Source organism: Idiotropiscis lumnitzeri, chromosome 5 (assembly GCF_059441095.1).
Source record: "Idiotropiscis lumnitzeri isolate Australia: NSW breed Sydney's pygmy pipehorse chromosome 5, RoL_Ilum_1.0, whole genome shotgun sequence".
Classification (NCBI taxonomy): domain Eukaryota; kingdom Metazoa; phylum Chordata; class Actinopteri; order Syngnathiformes; family Syngnathidae; genus Idiotropiscis; species Idiotropiscis lumnitzeri.
Genome location: NC_142395.1, coordinates 25,877,528 through 25,898,665, shown reverse-complemented (window position 1 = coordinate 25,898,665; position 21,138 = coordinate 25,877,528). Strand labels below are relative to the sequence as shown.

General features: G+C 38.8%; 1 protein-coding gene across 4 annotated transcripts in view; it reads left to right on the top strand.

Moving 5' to 3' along the window:
- furina (furin (paired basic amino acid cleaving enzyme) a) overlaps positions 1 to 21,138 on the top strand; it is a 53,942-nt gene that overhangs the window by 7,986 nt on the left and 24,818 nt on the right. For all 4 annotated transcript variants that reach the window (XM_088297343.1, XM_088297344.1, XM_088297346.1 and 1 more), the window contains one exon: positions 19,995 to 20,093. In XM_088297343.1, the coding sequence (XP_088153469.1) occupies positions 19,995 to 20,093 (99 nt within the window). The remainder of the gene's footprint in view (positions 1 to 19,994; positions 20,094 to 21,138) is intronic.

Sequence of the window (21,138 nt, the reverse complement as noted above, 5' to 3'; positions counted from 1 at the left end):
TTGTCTGAAAATAGGATCAAAGTCGACGCAGGGATGAAACACTGAGCACCGGGGAAAATGCATCAGCTATGCTCAAAAGTACAACAATGGTTTTTCTTATCTGCTGAGATTGACTTCTCGTTAAAAACCTCACATTTTTGGGATATTTGAGGCTACTCATCTTCCTGATACTGCCCTGAGGCTTTCATTTTTTTTTCTTTTTAATTTCTTTTTTTTTTTTTACATCAACTATTCAGTCTTGTAGGCATTTTACGAATCTTTTGTGATCAAGGGAGTGTCACTAACATTGCATAGCAGCATTAACCTCTGGTTCTACCTCATCTTGGCAATGTAATGACTTAACAGGACATTTGACAGCCAATGTATTTTTTTCCAGTAAAATACCCGATATGTTCAGATTGACGATTAGTTTTAGAGTTTATACTTATTGGTTGAGTCTGCATCGAGCCGGTGACACATGAATACTGTTGTACGGTGCTAAGAATAACTTCACAACCCTCCATGAAAATGATCGAAGCTGTTTTGGGACCTTTTTTCTGTTCTGCTTGAATCCTATTTTTAATTATCTGCAGACCTTAAAAAAGGCAAACAAATGTTGCTGATGAATGATGGAAAAAAAAGAGGTATCAAAAAAAAAAAATTAAAATACAATCAAATAATAATAATAATAGTCTAATCGCCACTGGCTATTCTGCTTTGGTAACTTGTTCTGGCATTTCCAGTAAAAAGGTGCGGCAGCTTCCTGGGATGCCCTCTAGAGGAAAAAAATGACCAAATTCTTTAAATGTGTGTTAACCTGGGTTTGTGTAAGTTGTTTACTCAATATTTTGAAGCTGGTGCTTTTCGAGGTGGAAATGTCATATGACGCTGTGCCTTTTTACCGTTGGAGTAGACAACTCTGTGGTGTGTTATTTTCAGCGATTCAACTCCGCTTATTTTGAACACTTTTACCAGTGGTGATGAAAAGTGTATACATTTGGCGAAATAATTTCACGATGGAAACAACAACTGCGGCGATCGTAGTCTGTTCATTTCTCCCCATTCGGCTCTCTGGCGAGCGAGGTGCACTTTCGATTGCTTGTGCCACAACGCTGCTGTCTTTCCTTCAAACCGAAAGTCGTACTATACATTCCAAGAAGTCTCCAGACTGCCCCTTGGAGCCATATGCTAAACCAAAAAGGAAAACTGCTAGTAATAATTTTCATTCACATTTGGTCATATTTGAACAAACTTCCTCCTTGGGATATTACCCGATCGTCTTCAAACTCTGTGTTTCACCTAAGCTATTACATGCTTCCAGAACTGAGTCGTAGTCAGTAGACCAAATGCTGTTCTCAGGTATGCATTATAAGAAAGATTTTTGAAAATAATAGCTTGAATCACAATAGAATTGTCTTTTAAATGCTGACCCATTAAACAAGTTCACTTTTTATTTGAGATTTTATTTGTTGAAAGTCTAATTCTGTATCCATGATATAATTATTATACAAGGGCATATAGTGACTCGCAATCCTTTGTTTGATATCTACTGGCGGTCTATTCACAATGTGGCGTAAAATGTTTATATTGGTCACAACCAGCATGTTTCAAACGAGTCTGACAGCAAGAAATCCATAATTGGACTCTGGAGAAGAGAAACTACAAACTGGGAGTTTGGGGTGTGGGGGGTTGAATAAGGTGTTTTGAAAAAAAAAAAGAAATGCTGGGATGACATCTTACATGATTGGACCAGAAATGATGGGCAAAGACTGTGCCTGCTGAGCGCAGCAAGGAGCCACTCTGTGCGATCCACAAAAGTGTTTCCTGTTTTACCGCATTGCTATCAAATGCAATTCATCGGACTGAAAAGAAACCCCTGCTTCAGACATGCCTTTTGAAAAGACCTACAGTACACACTGTGATTTGAAATTAACTTGTAGTTTAGCATGAGCATTTTGGAGATTTAAAATCAATAAAGATGGACTGGGGTCAGGATGGGCAAAATCAAAATTTCCCTAATCGACTGCGGAAAACAGTTAATGATCATGTAATCGATAGTTTAAAAGATGCAAAAAAATTCAGCTCGTAAGAGTGCCGACTAGCCATCTAGTTAGATTTGTTCAACAGCATCTCTGCTTGTTGCCGCTGAATATGTGCACACATTTTACTTTCATTTTGTTATATTACCTTCAGAGCTTCATGCTCCCTCATATCAACTATGTAACACAATATCAACCGTGATAGGTTTCTACCGTTTAATATTTCATGTTGGTATAAAACGTGTTTTGTAAGTGTATTTACTCGGCTCGTATCATTATTAATCTTTGATGCACCACTTTGTACTCGACCTTTGCCAGCCCACTTTAACAAACCGCTATGTATAACGCGTGTCGTCTATGCTTTGACGATGGTGCGATTGTGACCTGGCTTTTAAGTCTCGTGTGTTGGGTCCAGGTCTTTGTTTTACGCTCCGCTTCCACCAGTGATCAGCAGCAATGTCGACGTTGTCACTGTGAGAGAGCCTGCTTTTATTTTTTACTTTGGCCTTTCCTGAAGCAGCCCTACGTTTCACTTCATCGCGGTGCCGCCACTCTTCTTTGAAAGTTAATGAACTGCAGAGATTGACTGATCCGGTTTACTACAGCGGAGGCATCAGTGACGAGAACATGGAGCTAATACACCTGAATTAATGTACCTGAACCGTATTAGCCGTTAAACAATTCAATGGCTAGTATAGTTGATTCATTTTATCAAGCGTAAGTGTACGAATGAAAATGCTAATTTATTGTATTTGTTCATACCATTTCTAATGTACAACTTAAAAGTATTATTGTTGCCATGAATTCAAGCAACTCTTTTGACTTGTATTTGTAAATCTCCTAACCAAGTGTTTTTTTTTAAAATTCTATTAAACAATGCTGAAGTGATAGGAGTTGATAAGATCGCGCCTAGTAAAAGGTAAGGCTGTCATTGCATACCAAGTCAAGGAGAACTTTACGTCACAACCTGAATGGTAACATTGCAATGTTGGAATGTTTTCACTGGAGCAGCATTTTAATAACTTCTGACAGACGCGCGTTTGCTCAAACTGAAATGACTCCTAAATGAAATCAATCTCTTTTCTCTTAGTCATAGAGCAAATAGAACAAGTTTGGTGCTAAAAAAACAAGATAACCTAGAATAAAGCGGAATGTTTTTTTTAAAAATTATTTTATTGTGCTTTGTAAGTCAAACAAAAATCAACCTAGACTAGCACATCCAAATAAAACGGATTACCTTTAATTTGATCCATCTTAGTACTGTTGTTTCTAAACATCGGATGTTAGGTCTCAACATGTGACTTCATGTTTCTTCGTTACACTAATTCTGATGCAAAAGTGGCCTTGAATTTGAGATAGTCACGAAAAGACACTGCATTTCTTTGCCGTCTCAATGGTTAAACACGTGAGACATGCGTCTTTTAATGGTTGGCGCAGTGTTTCTGTAAATTAATTAACTCTAATAATTTACGTCTGCATAATCCAATATTGGTCTTCAAGTACCTATCACCAGTGTAGTACTAGTCCGAAACACAGAAAAGAAAATGTTTTTCCTTGCTCAGGGTGGGTTTAATGACTAAGTGATTTGATTGTTGATAAAATAACATCGCAGAAAAATAGTTAAGTAGACATTTTTAACTAGTTTGTCATAAAATTCTCTTGTCTGTTACGAATATTTCCAAAAAACAAATCATATTGCTCAAAGTTTGAAAACAAGCAAAAATACTTGCTATATAATTGCGATGTGCCGCAATGCAGCGTAGCTCCTGAGCAGTGAAAGCTAGCGAAGTCGGACGTGAGCCGAAAGCTACTTGAAGCTAACCACGATTGCTGTAAGTCTTAATAGATGCATATCAGCGGCGAAGAACAAGGTCAGCAGGGCAACGTGAAGTTTTATCAGCCAATTATGGCCATTTAATGCGCATCTGTTAATAAAAGCTTTATCGTAGCATAAACACTGTGACACTACACGAACGGTACTTGTTGGATTACAAGCAGCCGCGGCCCGTTGAAGTGTACCTAATGGCGAGGAATTTTTTCAGCATTTTAGTTTTTATTTTATTTCCTCATAAAAATTACTCACAAATTTGTCAAATTTCCATCGCTAATTTGTGCTAATGTGCTAACCAACCTTGAGGATGACCTAAACCTTTGCTCATGATCCGTGGTTGGCAATAACTAAAGAACAGATTGGGAAAAATAACATGCTCATCTGAACGAGACGCTCTCCTGCCAACAGCAAAGAAGTGCACACCCATATCGCCGGGGGTCTTGAGAACCGCATCGCCACTCACTCATTACTCAGGTCTCCCGCTGCCTGGGGATGGGAAGGCTTGGATGGCGCAGACCCACACGCAGGTCACAGGGCCATAATAAGAGCCAGATGTGCTTAGGGGACATGGACGTATATAGACAGGCACATTTTCAGTCTTCCAAAATGTGCATGTACGCACACGCGCGGAGTAGGTTGAGGTATTTGCGGAATTTCTGTTGGAATGCCAAGTAGCTACCTATTTCACTCAGCTGTACAATTCATACTAGTGTTACATGTTAGTGCATAATTCAATTAGAGAAATATAGCAAAGGCTGTAAATTATTTCTTCAAAAATCTGCGGAATATGGGGTGGAAATGACTCAAGTAGACTTAATTGCGGCATACAAATGTAGCTGCTTCATTTACGTCGTGCCACAACAGTGGAGCGAAGGTGCTTCTTCTTCTTCTGACGTTTTCCCTCCACACTACCTGCACAGGACGTTGTGTCTGTGATGTAGTAAGCACATTTTCAAAGTCGTTTGGCTCGTCGACAGAATTTCCCCCATCTACGCAGACCGCATGGACTTTATATTTAATCGTGTTGCGAGAATAGCTAAACTCATGTTTGGTCTAACCGCAGGATAGCTTGTATCTTGGTTTAGCTAAGGTTTTGTGCGTTGACAGTGTGCCTACTTCCATGTTAGTTCAAACGGCACGCCTGGCTACTGGTTGTATCTGTGATTGGCTGAACGGTCGTCGACGGAAGTTCCCCGGGACTTCTGCCTCGTGATGGAAGCGAATTTGACATGATTACGGTGACATTCACCACTCATGGCCTTAACAAAGAGATGCTGAAATGAACATACATATACACTGTATATATTTTTTTTATGTTAATAAAATGGTTTTCTGACTTTTTGCCATGTCAATCATAAAAACTATGCAAACGTCAACACTTTGTGAATGGTGGAGGATGCCGGGGCAAAAATTCAGCCTGCCAAGCGCAAAAAAAAGTCAACGAGATTGTATTTTCTAAAATATCTTATTTCGCGGATTAGATGAATCGCATCATTGGTCGATCGGCGAATGATGAGACTACACACGATTACATGTTTTGCGCAAAATGAAAAATGTCAACCGATCTGGTGTAAGGTCTAATGCACAGTGTGCTAATATTTATCATCAACCCTTAATGAGTACATTTTACTGATGAGCACCTTGAGTTAATTCATTAAAAAAAAAAAAAATCATAAACAGGACTCCTGAAATGCATTTGAATGCTCAACTGAATGTTTTAAGTATGAATTGTCCGCTTGCTTGTTTCTATTCAAACTTCAGAATGTCCTCAATGTGAATGAATTTAGAGCATAAATGTGGGAGGAGGTTACAAACTCATCCCTTCGAGGAAGGAAGCAAATTCACTGGGCTGAACTGAACTGACTCATGTGCCCCAGTGGCTGCGAGATAAAACCGTCGTTGGGCTGCTTCTAAATGCAAATGAATTTTGTTATTGCTGTTGAAGAGTTTGACTCTCGCTGACTTTACGCTGGACTGACATGAGTAAGAAAAAAAAAATGCAGCGCTCAACTAGAATTCAGAAAATCCCAATCTTCTGGGCTTGTACTACCTGATCTGGAACGTGTGGAGTGTTGAACAAGGCTTGTAATGACCCAACCTCTCTCTTGCATGTAAGCGCTTACATCAACAGTCTCCTTGGGGAGGCGGGGCAGTCGTTTGAGGTGCAATTTGAACAGGGCCTCCATCTGATAAGCCTTTTACAATGAAAACAATGAGGTGAATGTTTAAAAGCGATGTGAAGCAGCAATTTGGGAGGAATGTACTATTTGGGTGGAGCATTTTATGTTGGCTAAAATGTTTTTTTTCCCCCCCTTATGTAAAAGGGATCCTTCATTGTGTGACAGTTTAAGGGATTCAGTTTCAGGTAAGGTGTAGCGCTGATTATTAGGGGAAAATCGGGCTCATGGCTAATTTATTAGATGTTTTATATTTTTGCACTGTATCACCGTGCTGCATTAGACCCATCTTTGCGGGGATTGTTTTGCAAAAGCAGCACTTGTATCTGTGAAATTGATCAAATATTACTCAGTGAATGTTTTCTGTAATTGACAATCAGCCATCATGGTGTTTCTTCAATCAAGTTATACTTTTTCACACCTTGAATGGATTTTTCACATTTTTCATGCCACGCCATGAACAAGGCTGGTCTCGCCTCCGGGCGTTTTTGAATGTTTCCAGAGTGTTGTCTTTGGTAACCTGCCAAGTTGACGGAAATGGTTGCTGAATATGCTGAAGAAAGTATTTTTGCCTTACATCCTTTTAAACTATTTGTATCTTACTTCCGGGTTGTTTTCCTATCAGTATAACCGATGTGATAAATTCATCCGGTGAGTTGAGTCTTCTCACTGTTATATAAGTGTCCATATTTACTTAAACACACTACACCACGTGACGTGTTTTTGTAAGCATGCATGATGAGACTTTGTGTTCCATACACTTTAGACGTTGCATTTGTTAACATAATAAGATCAATCCAAATTGAGCATCATGGCCAGCAGTGTGAATTAATGTGTTGCTCCACAGTTCGTTCAAATATCTGTTCCTTAGAGGGTTTTGAATCTGCACCTATCAATGCATGTAAAAGGCGTTTTCCACTTAATATTAGCATTACACTACGGCTCTGGTTTGTCGTCGTTTAAAATACACAATGTGTAATTGTCTTTGCTTTGTTTGACCGTAAACTTCAAAAGGAAGTGGAATTAAACAGCTTGATGAGTTGTTCACTAATTGCCCGACTGCTTACTGAGACGTGAGTTGAATTGAGTCCACTGCCAGCAAACAGCACTGCAAAAAGTCAGTCATATGACTCGTATTGTGAAAAACTCAAGGCACCGTAGAATACCAAAAAAAAAAGTACCCAGGATGTGTATTAGTGTTATGCTGACGTCGGAAAGAATCAGTAATTAATTCCATAGCACCCCACCCCCAGTGTGGCTGCGATGTTGAATCCCTGAATGCCTGTTAGAGAACAGAGCCCATCTTCTATATTGTGAGTAATGAGGTTGCTGATAGTGAAGTGCCGCTGATGGAATTGGATGCCTTATTTAGTCAATGTCGAACAGTTGCAATTTGTTGCCACAGAGTGGTCGGATTGAGTATGTGCGAGCATTGCCGTTGGACTCATTGTTATTGTGAATAATAAACATCATTTGGTGCACCTTTCTCACATGATAAACCGTCTGGTTCTTAAATCTCTTTTTCGACATTTAAACTCTGAAGAGTTTGCAATGGTATATAAGAATGGGTGGTGTTCTTTTCTTGGTGTGCTTGTTAACAGAATTGATGGTACCTTGCCAAAAAGCTCCGATTTCGTCTCATCTGTGCAAACGGCATAATCCCAGCGGGTTTTTGTCTTTTCCAAAGTGCACTGTGGCAAATTCCAGTCTCTGGTTTTTATGATTTGCTGTCAAGAGTGGTGTCCTCCTCTAGTCATCTCCCGTGAAACCAACTTCGGCTCGATCAACAACACGTGGTGCCATCTGATGCTGATTTAACTCGCCTTTGGAGTTCGCCTTTAATTTCTTTGAAGGGTGTTCTGGGCTCTTTGCTGTTTTCATATTGTTTGTCTCTTCAATTTGTCAACCATTTTGCTCTTGCGACCAGGTCGATGGAAATTGGCTACATTCCAATGTTCATTACGATTCCGAATAAAAGGTGCAACAAAAGTCACAGGGACATCGAGCTACTTGGAGATGATCGTACATGGCCTTTACCTTATACACGCTTGCCTATAATTTTCTTTCCGGATACTACTCGCTTTCTGTGTCACGCTTTGAATGGAAATAGTGACCGATTATAACTATGAAGACACCCGTGATGCTAATTAGATGACACACTCTACTTTAAGATGTCCACATGATGAAATTATTTTCAATAAATTCACAAATAGCATCATTTTTTTCTCGGCCTGTTTCATTTGTTTTTTTTTATTTTAATGTGATGTAATTTCATTCACTAGTACTTTGATCAGTTTCAACTCTTATTTTCAGTAACATAGAAACAAATAATTTTGTCCATGTGTATCAAGTCACAAATCATTTGCAGAGCTTGACACACTAACTGCTAGCAAACCCCTATTCTTATTTTACAAGACTGTCTGGTTGCATTCAATGCGTGGAAGAATTCCCTCAGAAACATCTGAATGTCTGTTTATATTTTGTATTTTTTTTTTAGTTAAGTAATGCTTCCTGAGGACTGCGCCGCAATATGGCTGGCTATCTGCTTTGCCTTCATCTGGTTGCATAGACTGCATCTGCACTCTATTGCTACAAGATGTAACTGTCGTCAGTTACATCGTAATTTTGCTAACAAATGTCGTGTTGAGATCTATTAAAAAAAAAAAAAAAGAATAGTAATGAGTCACAAATCTTCAAATGAGCTTGTGTTAGAAAGTGATGGCATGACTACATTGAAGTTGACGTGAGGATGGCTGCAACACAATCTGTGTGTGGGGAGAGAGCAAGGTGGTGGAAGTGAGTCGAGGTGTATTTGCAGTAAAGCTTGTTTAATTGAAATAATGTGATTATAAAAAAAAAAGCTTGTTTTTGAGAGGCTTCACGTATGGCTGCTTTTTTTAAAAAAAAAAACAATCCCTATGACTGTTTTCTGTCTCATCCCACATCCTGTTTTTTATATGATACAAATTGCTTATGAAAGTTTTGTGTGAGACGTGTTATCAACCTCATTAAGTGACCCACACTCAGTAACCGTCTTGAATCGTCTTGTATTTATACCTCTGTCACAGCAAAGCACCTGATAATATTTATATTGGGAATAAAATATTCACATTTGCTTCACCCTTCTCTTTTCAGGTTGATGTTTTACTTAATTAAATAGCATTTCAGAGCATCGTTATCAAGCCTCTCATTAAAAAGTTTACCATCAAGGAGTTCAGGAAATATTCAGGCTCAGCTTCTTAGATGTTTGGAATCATTTGTGAAGACAAATTTTTCAGGCTAATTATGTTATTGCGTATAAAACCATTCTATATGAAATAATTTGTACAAAAATAGGACACATCATTTACTCCATACCTGACTTCGGATTGAGTACACCATATCAATTCTGATTATTCATAATGTTTTGGGCTGGAGACTGTGGTAGCGTTAGTTTGCAAGCCTGACATGCTCTTATTCCCAGAGCAATTATCCAGCGGTCCAGTGGATTTCATCACATACTACCTCATAGTCCTATATAGCCTCGTGAAGAGACTATCGCTCACAGGGTTCCCTGAGAGTCCAGAGCCAACATGCTTGACTTAATTCCAATGCACCTCCAGGAAATATGCAATTACAGTTTCTTGGGAATTGCTCAGGCCTGTGCTGTGTTGAGCATCCACCACGACCCTATGCCCTTTCAGAACATTAATTTAACATTCTTTCCCTAAATCTCTCTCTCTCTCTCTCTCTCTCTCAAAACTTGTTTCTTAAAAGTTGCAGGTTTCTTCTTTTTAATCCTATTTACTCTGAGATATACTGATAGCTCACATCATGTGCATCACGAGATGTATAAGGCAAAAAAAAATGTTCCCAAAATATGACTGGGCCTATTATGTTATAAAATCAACAAGACATTACATTCATGTAATGTTTAAGTGCCTTTTGGCTTTGATCAAAGCCAATATCACTTTTTATCTAGGAAAATATACAATGACTCCCTCGTACTATCAATATTAAGTGCAGCTGAATCCTTGTAATCACTTGCATAAAGCTTGAGTCTCTGCGGGATAGAGAACGATGTTGATTGTGTTGTCAGACTCAAGGAAATAGCTGCGGTCAGCTTTCTTGAAATTGTCCCAGCCACCATGCAGTCGTGTGGTTTTGCATCCAGTGAGCTGAATCCAGCAGCTGTGTTAGAGGTTTAGATTGGACTGCAGGCAGATGTTCCCCTCTCCCCTCTGCGGGGTTGTGTCCTCAAAAGGCCGCCGCAGGACATACACACAACTACAAAAAAGAGGGCACGCAAAGAATGGGATGCGGCTTTTTGTTGATATCAAGGAGTTTCAAGTGACTGTTGGACTGGCTCACCAAGTGAGTGGCAAATAGAAATTCTATTTACCAAGGGTTCTTTCACACTTATAATTTCACTTTCTCCAGTCCCACTCATTTTGTAAACATCATTAGCACGATAACATAACTGCATACATGTGAAACCAAAGATATTTTGTATTTTTTTTTTTCAACAGCAGCAAAACGTGCCAGAAGACAAATCAAGTGTCAGTTATCATGATTTTTGCACTAATGAAGAGGGAGACAGCCGTGAATATATATTTTGGGTTTCAGGATCATTATTTTGATGATAAATTAAATGTGTGAAAATACTGGAACAATTTCGTGATTTTTTTTATGCAGTTTCAGGCTTTCAGCAAAGGTGAAAAATATGATCATTAATATTAATATTATTATAGTATTTGTTCACATTCAACTCTCTTAGAATATAGGAGTTTATCAAGTTTCAAATTGTATTCCTAAATGGGTTTTCTTGGAATATTGTTCCTGTTTAGGAAAAGTAAATCCTGGGAAAACTCAAATAGGTCACTGCCACAACCCAGCCGGTGTACAGCATTGTTAGTTTCACGTTGACTTGTTCCAAGTGAGATTGAGGAAGCAGCGAAGGAAGACGAGGGCTTGCTATCTCTGTACTCTGAGGACTTGGGGCATGTCCTGTTTCTTTGACAAGCTGTACAGTAGCAAGACACTTGCTATGTTGTTTCCTCATGCCCTTCATGAGAAAGGGTATTTTCAAGGGATAGTTTTGTGTGCATGATTCTTTTATCCTTTTTAATCCAACTTGATTTTGTGACCATAATCACCTCAATAGTGGTTCACATTGTTGAACTTGTAAGGCAGTTTCATGCTGCACTTAGCACAGCCCTGTGGGCTATCGACACACCCGTTCTTTGTGTATGTGCTGCTAGTCCTGCACAATGTCGCAGCGCAGTGCGGCTGAGTGCGGGTGCTCACGAGGTGGGCCGTGCGAAAACTAAGTTGAGTGTTTAAGTAGGGGTGGGCGATATATATCGTCAACGATATCACCGTCAATGTCGCTTTCACTGTGTGCCATTTTACCTTATCGAGTATTTATACAGCCTTGAAAAGGAAAGACAAACAAGTCCGTCGTTGGCCACAAAGTAGGAGGGAGTGGTGAAAATGTCATTTGATAAATCAGTGCGTATTGATGGCAAAAGGGGAGTGATAAACCTTCCAGTCACGTTTGAAATAAGGAGGCGTGTACCATCTCAGCGGGTGAATTAATAGCAAGACTCAAGTCCACGTCCCTCGTCTGTAAATGATTTGGGGTGGATAAGACTGACGTCGGTCGGAATAACATTTTCAGATGTGCCAAAACGGTCACCGTGGAGAGCAATTCTCTTCCCCCATGAACCACGTAGATGACCAGGAAAGTAAACACGCACACTCAGAAAACCCTAGCAGAATTGAGCAAACACATGCGCAGCACACACAGGCACACACGCAAACATTTTAGTGCTACTGGCAATTATGTAAACATTTTCAAGGACAAAAAAAATACCCAAATGATCAACAAATATCACTCTCCATAATTCCATTTAAACAAGTCGTAGCAATTTGTGTTCCAACAAATATTAATTACTATTAACGACTGTGCAGTGTCATCGCATTTGTTATCCATCCATCCATTTTAAGAAGCACTTATCCTCTCTAGGGTCGCAAGTGTGCAATAAAGTTGTTGTTGTTAGTTGCTGCATGCACTTTATTGGGCATAAAACTCTGGCAATGAAACTTCACTTTGTGCCACTGCCCTTGTTTCTTGCCACTGATATTGATCTATGAAGACAGGCAACGATTGCGGTTAGCCACAAATAAGGTTGCACTGATGCAACAGGAATCTGTGTGTTAGCCAGGTTTTCGTGATTATTAAATTACAAATCCTGAAGTTCCAGATGACACATTTTATGTATTATGAGTTTGGTGTTGGAGAGGTAGCAAGGCTCGCATCGGAGGTTTGCGTGGGCTGGTTTAAATTCGCTCCGTCGTCTCTGACAAAAAGCCACAGAGATCCCGCTAGTCACGCTCTCTCATCCGGGATGTTCAAAGTGCGGTGGAAAGTTGCTACAGAACTAGTCAAGTTATACTGTAATGCAATGTCAATTAAGTCCACAAGGTTATAGTATCGAGAAGCAAAGGGAAAGGTATAATTAAAAAGAAAAACTCTTAAATCGGGCGTCATCACTCAGCGAGCCCTGCGGCTCTCATTCAAATGAGCAGTGGTGCGTGCGCTTGCGAAAATAGTTACCCCAAGTTTCAATTTTACATCCATTAGTAAATATAAAATTGGAAATAGAAAATTGGAAATTAAATTGTTCTCATTATTTTTATTGCAAATTTATTATCTATCAAAATAAATGTTTTCCTATGATATTCTAAAAAATAAGAATGCTTTTGCATAATTTTTTTCCTCCAGCGAGATAATGGTTAGTTAAAAAAGTAACAAGCCGTGAACAAATATTAACGTGTGAAAACTATTGGTTCTTTTTGGACATGAAATTGCCGAAACACTCACCAAGCAACCGCAAGTGATCTATATTTCCTTGAAATTTACTTAATTTGCATCATCAATAAGTATTATCATCTTAATGGAGGCCTTATGGCCCATGTGACATTTTTCTCAGTCACACTCTCTTTTGGAACGTCTCTCGTGTGCGCTTCATAACAGTCCATTAAACTCAGGTGCAAAGGCTTCGGCCTCCCCGCTGTGGATATGTAGACAAAAGAGCACATTCCTCTGTGAAGAGAGGAGAGGAGAGAAATGTTTAAGACAGAAACTGATAGGGAAGTGAATTTAGCTTCCTCAAATAGCCCCAGTGGTCCTCCATCAGGGTCAGAGGAACCTTTTTGCTATTCTTATCCACTTGCAGTGCTCCATCATTGCTCTAAGGAGAGATAAAATTAGGCACCAGGGTTAAATCTTATTAGCTGCTGTCCCACTGGCGCTCCACCTTTGCACAATGTTCTTCCTGTGTGCGCCTGGGAAAGAAAAAGTCGAACAACTCAGTTGTCGACCACAAAAATTGGTCGACACAAAAATGCATGCAAGATTCGTGACCGCCCTACTAAAAACCAATCTTCCATTTCAAGCCATTTTTAGGCTGTTTGAAGTTTTGAATCTAATCACAAATATAAAGTACAGATAGCTTTGCTTGCATGCAATAGCAACACTTGGAATTCAGCAAAAGCCCACCCTGGGGTCCACAAAGCAATTTACCTTCACTGAAATGTCAGTGAATTCATTTTGAATATCCTCTGCCTTTCCTTCCTTTAGGGAATTTTGAGGCCACGCTCAAAAAATGCAGTACAGGGAACCCGTTTTATTGCAGGGAATTAGAACCATCTCCAAAATCGCTGGCATACCGTTGTTATGTCTTTTTAAGCAGGATTTTATTCAAAATATGCTTTAATAATTTCCTGAGTTGGGCTATAAGCACTATTTTATTAAAAAAAGATACTGTGTATTCATCTTTTCCAGACAGCAGATTAATACCAAGATTTAATAATGATGACTCACACGGTTGTCCTCGGTTATCAAAATCAAATTTGTCTAATGCTCTAGAATCACAAATGATGTCCCTGTCCCGGTTTGAAAGTATTTTCCTGGGCTGTTAAAGATAGAAATCTTCCATTATCCCTTGTCATGTCAAACGCAACGATACACTTTGTGCCCGTGTGACAGGGCTTGCCTCACTTGGGATGAACCCAGCTTCCTACATGACCCTATTCCATTTCCTCCATCTCACTTTAGCTTGCCCTCCTTCTTGGACGTCCCTTCGTCCCCACGGCAAGGCCTGAACTCACAAAACGCACGGAAGTTAGCGCACACACTTTTCTGACCGGCTAAATAGCGATGAATGCAGTTGAATTCCTCCACTAATGAGGATGAGCTCATTAAGGCATCTGCATGAGAGTCTACAACACGTATGAATGAGATAATCCCTCAACTGTTAATATGAGTCTAATGGGGCAACCTTTGATCTCCAACGACCTGAACATAAAACGTTGTTTCCGACTCCATTTGGGAAACAATTATGGCCGGGCCTAGTAATGATGTGGTTCTAATTTTTTTTTTTTTGTGTGTGAAAATGAAACGCCTTGTAAAACCTAACCTTGTTTTCAGTACAATATTGCTCCTTTTAATTCTTTGAATATGAATGAATTATTTAAGTAGGTCGGAGCAAGCGTAGTCATTGCATAACCAGTGTTCTCTTTGCAGTATGTACATGTAATCTGTAAATAATATACACCAAATCACAATTCAAAAGTGGAATCTGCACTTTTAGAAATTAGATTTTGGCGGCATGTATTTATTAGTGTTGTCAAGCGCTTACTTTTTTTTTAACTAATCACAAAAATGTACATACTTGATTGCGATTGATCGTGTTTTTCAATTACAATTTTGTTTTTACAACGCTCAAAACTGATATTTTCTTGAGTAAAATCTCGGATTTAATGCGGAAAAAAAAACCATAAATATATTTCTACTCCGACTGTTGTAATAGCTATATTTGATCTCTGAATACGATTCTATACCTGTAAAAGTACCGGAACAACCGTTGAACGATTCACCAAAGACGATCTAATATGGTATTTGAATTTGGCTTCGCAAAGTATGCAAATTATTTGGGATTTCTCCAATGAACCGTTGAGCAAATTATTTATAGAATTTAAATTAATCTTAATAGTTGATTTAACTTTGACAGCCCAAGTATTTATTGTCATTATCAACGTTATCATTATTATTTATTTACAAATACCTGTTTTACAGTCATTCAGATGGTACGTTTCAATAGAACAACATTTACTAAAAATAGGACATTATAATCCTCTGACTAACCTAGATTGATTAAGTCTTTAGCCAAATGATGTGCCTGACTAAAATGAATAAATTGAAAGAAATGTAATGAAATTGTCATCGTTCTATTGGACACTTTGTTAAAGATTCACAGCTCACAACTCACAGTCTTCTTTTTATGTGTATGGGAAGGGGGGGAGGATTCTTGAACAGCCAAGTTAGTAACACTCATGAGGCATGAATAGTTTGAACAAGTCATTGGCCTCATTGCTGTTATGTAAGAGGCAATAATGAAGTGCATGAGAGTGAGAGAATGTACCCTTCACAAACAACAAAAAAACCTTTTTAAATTTATTTTATGATTTTTTTTTGTTACAACCTTGAATTTTGGTTATAGTTTAGTAATATCTGAACTGAATACAAATATACATGCAGCATTTTTGTTTTGCATCCATTTTTTCATCAGATGAGCTAAGGATTTTTCTTCAAAAAGCCCTGATTCTTTCAAATACTGTTCACAAATCTGATGAAATGTGTTGGTGAACACTTGTCCTTCTATGAGACAACCCATCCACAGCTGATGTAGTGTCAAGATTCTAATTAAGCAGTATGATTATTGCACAATTTAAAGTGTCATTTTATTGTGGGCAGCCGAAGGAGCAACCATGCTCTCGGTGAGCTCGCTAACACTTTGGAGGGATTTCTCAACCATTTTTGAAAGAAACGGACCTTTTGTCCTCATAGGAAAGTCTCAGATCTTTGAGGAGATGCAATTATATTTTTGTTCCTTTCAGTATATGTGTGCACGTTGTCTTTTTACTGCCTGCATCTTCCAACTTCTCGCTCATAAATGCCTTGCTCTGAGGAGGGTTCTCATCGACCCGTGAGGTGACAGTACTGCAGCACTTCTGCCATAACTCTGTAAAATGTTTCACCCTCATCAACCCCACAAAGTTAAGGTCTGCCGTTGTGGACAAGAATCCAATTTGACGATGCGTGTAAAACTATGGCCGTTAAATCTCATGTTTATATGATTTAATGTGTGCATAATGAACTAAGTCAGGGATTTTTGTTTCATTCGTTTTACATCATGGCTTATAAAATGCTGTCTAGCTACAGAGAGTCCAGGTTTCCCTGACTTCCTCCAGTGGTATACGTACCTCCATCTGGAGGAATGGCTAACGTCCATCCATCCATTATCCGAGCCGCTTTATCTCCATGACGATCGCGGGCGTTGCTATAGCAGTAGGTGGGTTACACCCTGAACAGGTTGCCGGCCAATCGGAGGGCACACTCAGACAAATAGCCATTCACACTCATAAGCACACCTAAGGACAATCTAGAGTGTTCAAGTAAGTATCGTAATGCTTGAGTATACAAACGTGAATTTAAGAGTTAGAGCCTCGTGAATTTTGTCAGCTCAAATGAAATCTGTTTGAAATCGTATTCTTATTGCACATCACTAAAAAAAAAAAAAGCACTAATCTTGTTTGTACTAATTAGCGTGCTTTGATTTTTGTTTGTGTTTGCCCATGTCTGTTCATCAACAAACTAGTCATTATGTCAAATGTTTGATTCATTTAAAAGCCGCTTATGAATTAGGCTGTTTTAATACAACCCTACCCCTTTTATTTATATGACTGTCTGTTTTTTCAAGTCAATCTTTCAATCGTGGTTTAATTCACTTGATTTTAAGGACTAAAGATAATGTTTAAATCATGCTCGACACGTCTTATCCCGTGTTGCAGCGCTTCTGAACAGTCATTTGGCAAGGGGCGAGTAATACCCTTGCACAGAATTTCTTTTTACAGGCATCTGATTGACTGAAACAGTCATTCAACCCCATGGACTTTATAGAAAGTCCAAATTTAACTTATTTGACAATTATATGTGCTAAACAGAATGAATGAGAAGAGAAAATTCATTTGGTAAAACCAAATATTTTATGAATGAAATGAGGCGCAAACTTAAAATGGCTTCTGTGTTTGTAGTTTGATACGAATGCCGACAAACCTAAAACCAGCAAAACTGTTTTGACTACTTGCTGTGGGCTTTTTTTGTTCCGGCTTCATTTTATGCACCAGACACTATTCTTGGAGGGCAATTTTAAAGTCTCGTTTTCTCAATTAATCTCCAGTCACTGAGGCACAAACAAAATATGGTAATGCGCTACATTCTGTATGCTTGAGTAAACAATTGTACAATGCGTTGTAGTAAAATATGTCACGGGGTCGTTGCTCTAGTTTGACGACTCTAATGGTCTCCCGTCCATGGAATTAACCAAAATCCACAAGTGCAACCCGTCACTCCATTTTCATATCACTATAATGCAGTCCTAATACCCCCCCCCCCCCCCCCAATTCATCCTCAGACTTTTTTTTTTAAAGCATAATTGTGTGAACATTGACAGCAGCTGAGACGCAAGACCTTTGGATGCATGGATTCTCGCAAGGTGCGTTTGTTTTACAGAAGCAGCACAAAAATAAACACGTGAATTTTAATGAACTCAATGGAATAATTCCTCTGTTCAGTAATCCGCTACTCAGAGCCACGCTGATAAGCCTTTTCTGCTCTTATCTGTGCCCAGCTTAATGCGCTAGTAATGGTCACTCAAATTCTGAATTCACATTTTCCAACTGTCGTAAATGGCCTTTCTTGCCAAGTGGAAAGTAGTTAAAATCTCAAACAATGTGGTCTGAATTAAATGGCCGAAGTCATTACCCCTTAAGTGTCTGTACTGATTGCCAGATGATGGTCGGGCTGCGGCGCTGGAATGGACATTCTTGAGCGTAATGTGGCAAGTGTGCATGTGCGAATATTTTGGTAACAGTTGACTTGTTCTTAATGACTGGCGACCTCTGGAACACACACACACGCATCAATAGTCGCTTTAATGTGGGTTTGTGTGTTTCCGTAGCAACGTATTGTTGCTGAGATTTTTGGACGATGTTGTTTTTGTGCTTTTGTAAGGCACAATGGTGCTAATTTTCCAGCATGCTGAAAACATACTAACATAGAATGCAAATAATTGGGCTATGTTCAAGTTTTGTTCAACGTAATTGATACAATTTGTTCAAATTGGAAAATGTCTTCTTTTTTTTTCTGCTCTGAAGCTGCATTTTAGATGTGCCTGAAATACTCCTGAATAAGATTTTGCTGTTGCCAACCAATTTCTTCACGGCAAGATAATTCATGTGGCCCAAAATTTACAACACTCCAGCCACAGTTGTTTTTGTTTGACGCGTTCTCTTTGAAGTCACGATCTTAATGGATGAATTCATTGTTTCTTGATACCACTTAATGGACCTCACCCACCCTCCCCGCATATCTTTGATCAGTCCCACTTCATGTTATCTCGACCAAGACAATAGACTGTCTGCTGCTCTTTTCCGAGCTTAGCTCTAATGCCTTTTCAAATATGAGCATTTTTCCACTTTCATACCTCTGCCTTTCCTTCCTTTTGAGCGTGCGCTTTAATGGGGTTTTTATACCCATACAACTCACAGCCTTACCGTTTCATTATTGTGTGGTTATGCCGAGCGCAGAGCTGAATCACACTGTTTACAGAGTGCCATCAATCTTGGATGTTGCGTCTTTCCCGTCCATTGGCTTTAATGTGTCAGGCTGGCTGCATTTGATCTATTTTCTTTGCGGAATAAAAACACAATTCAGACATGAGTTATCTTTTTGGATGGAAGAATGATGCGACACAAGTAGGGAATGTGAATTGTGTCTCCATCATCGGCATTTGCGACATTTGGGAGGCCAACGTAATATTGTTTGCGATGTGAAATATGCTCGGTCACGGTGTTCCCTCTAAGTTAGTTTTAACTAGCCAGCTGAATCGAATTATGGCGAACCATTGCAGGGTTTGGCGGTGTAGCAATATCGCCCATAATAAGGGGGATAAAAGTTAACGGTGAACCTAGCTTTTTACTTGACAGAAGACAGAGGGAAGCCTCGTTTCAGAGCTCAGAAAGAGGCACCCGATGGGTTGGTTATCTACTGAATGGAAAAAAGAAAAGTCACATTTGACAATATTGTCAACGATGAGCGTGCTCTGTGCATTTTCATAATGGTAACCTACAAAAAGAATTCTGAATCATTTTGCTGTTCCCTCATTTAGTCGTGCCACACAAATTCATGTGTAGTAAGGATTGGTAAACAATTACATGCAAGCTATGCAACACACACTAGTAAATACACTACGCACCTTCATTTAAAGAAACTAATTGTAAGGATTGTCGGAAGAGACTCAACCAACAGGCCAGTTTGATGTTTACAAAATATATTAATGTAATCCGCATTATATTAGGGTGCATTTTCAGCGCTGGTCTTTTGTCTCGACGCAGGGTTTAGTGGAAAGAAAGCCCTGAATTCACTCAACACTAAGTCTTTATGGGCGTTGACTGAGGGGGGATGAAGCTTGATCGTGAGAGATAACAACAGCTCTGACTGGCACAGACTGGTTCAAATTACTCTGGTAAAATACGTGACGATCTAACTGCTTGCACATCAGGGACATGAATCTGTCAACAAAACATCTCTGACTGAGTATGTCTGCAGAATCTTTAAAGGGTTGCGTATATATATATATATATATATATATTTATATATATATATATATACGTATATGTGTGTGTATATGTGTATATACGTATATTATTATATTATATATTATTATTAGTATGCCTGCGTGGCAAATTGGGATAGACAATGGATAGATTTTCATGTTCAATCCTTATTGTATTCCTCTTGTATAACTGCTGCATGTTTTGTTTTGTTTTGAGCCTCAACTAAACACTGAAATTGTATTCCAGATTTTTGGTGACTATTATCACTTCAAGCATCGTACAGTGGCGAAGCGATCGGTGACTGATCATAGGAGCACACATGTCCGTCTACTCAAAGATCCCAAGGTAAGAGGTTGAAGATTGTGAGTCTTATTTTTCTTACTGTATTTGAGAGACGAAACACATTGACATATTCTGAGCTTGTGGTTTAAAATAAAATATTTAAGAGAAACGATCCTTATTTTCACTAATTAATGGAAAGAAGATTGCTATTATTAGAGTTAGTTCACAGCCTTTATTATTAATAAGTTATAGAGGTGGAACGCAGACAGATATTGGGGCAAAAGCGTATCCTTTGGCTTATACTGTATTATTTTAAATGTCAGAAATGCCGCAGCATCCAGATGGGCTGTTGTCATAAGAGTGATGGAAGTCGAACAGGCGCTTCCCCGAGGAGACCCGAAAGTCATAAACACTCTTCTGTAGACCTCTGAAAGTCAAGTTCAGTTCACTCTTCTTGACTGATTTTAATGGAAATTTCACATTTCTAGATATTCCAGTAGTCTTGCAAGTCAGTTTGAAGTTAGCTTGAAAATGAGCCTCTGCCCTGCTCCGCTGGGAAGGACAAAGTGAAAATTTGTGTGCAATTAATATTCATAGCAATGGGAATATGAGGCATTTTGAACCTAGAGTTAGTTCACGTTTAACACTGAGAGAGAGAGAGAGAAGTTATTTTAATCATTGTAAATTGAATTGCCAACATAATAAACGGAACAAAGCCAAGGACTCCGTACGATTAGTGCACAGTTTTTATTCGCTGTCTGAGACCATCAGTGACTTCTGAATATTTATCCAGTCACAATTTTTTTTTTTGCATAACATCGATGATATTATTATCAAGCAGATGATTGGGATAAGTAACCATTTTTTGACTTTCCATTGTTGAATCCCAAATATTTTTTGAGTCACAGTGAATTTTCATTATGTGGTTGGGTGCGTTTTAACGGAAAATGATGCAAAGAAAGTGGAACAATACTGCAAGATGTTTAATTTACAACAATACTCGTAACAGAAAAATAAAGTTTTTGTCTCATTCCCAATGAATGTTTTGTTCAGAGATTTTAAGTCAAACATTTATCCTAAAATTTACTTATTTTTGCATTTATGCATT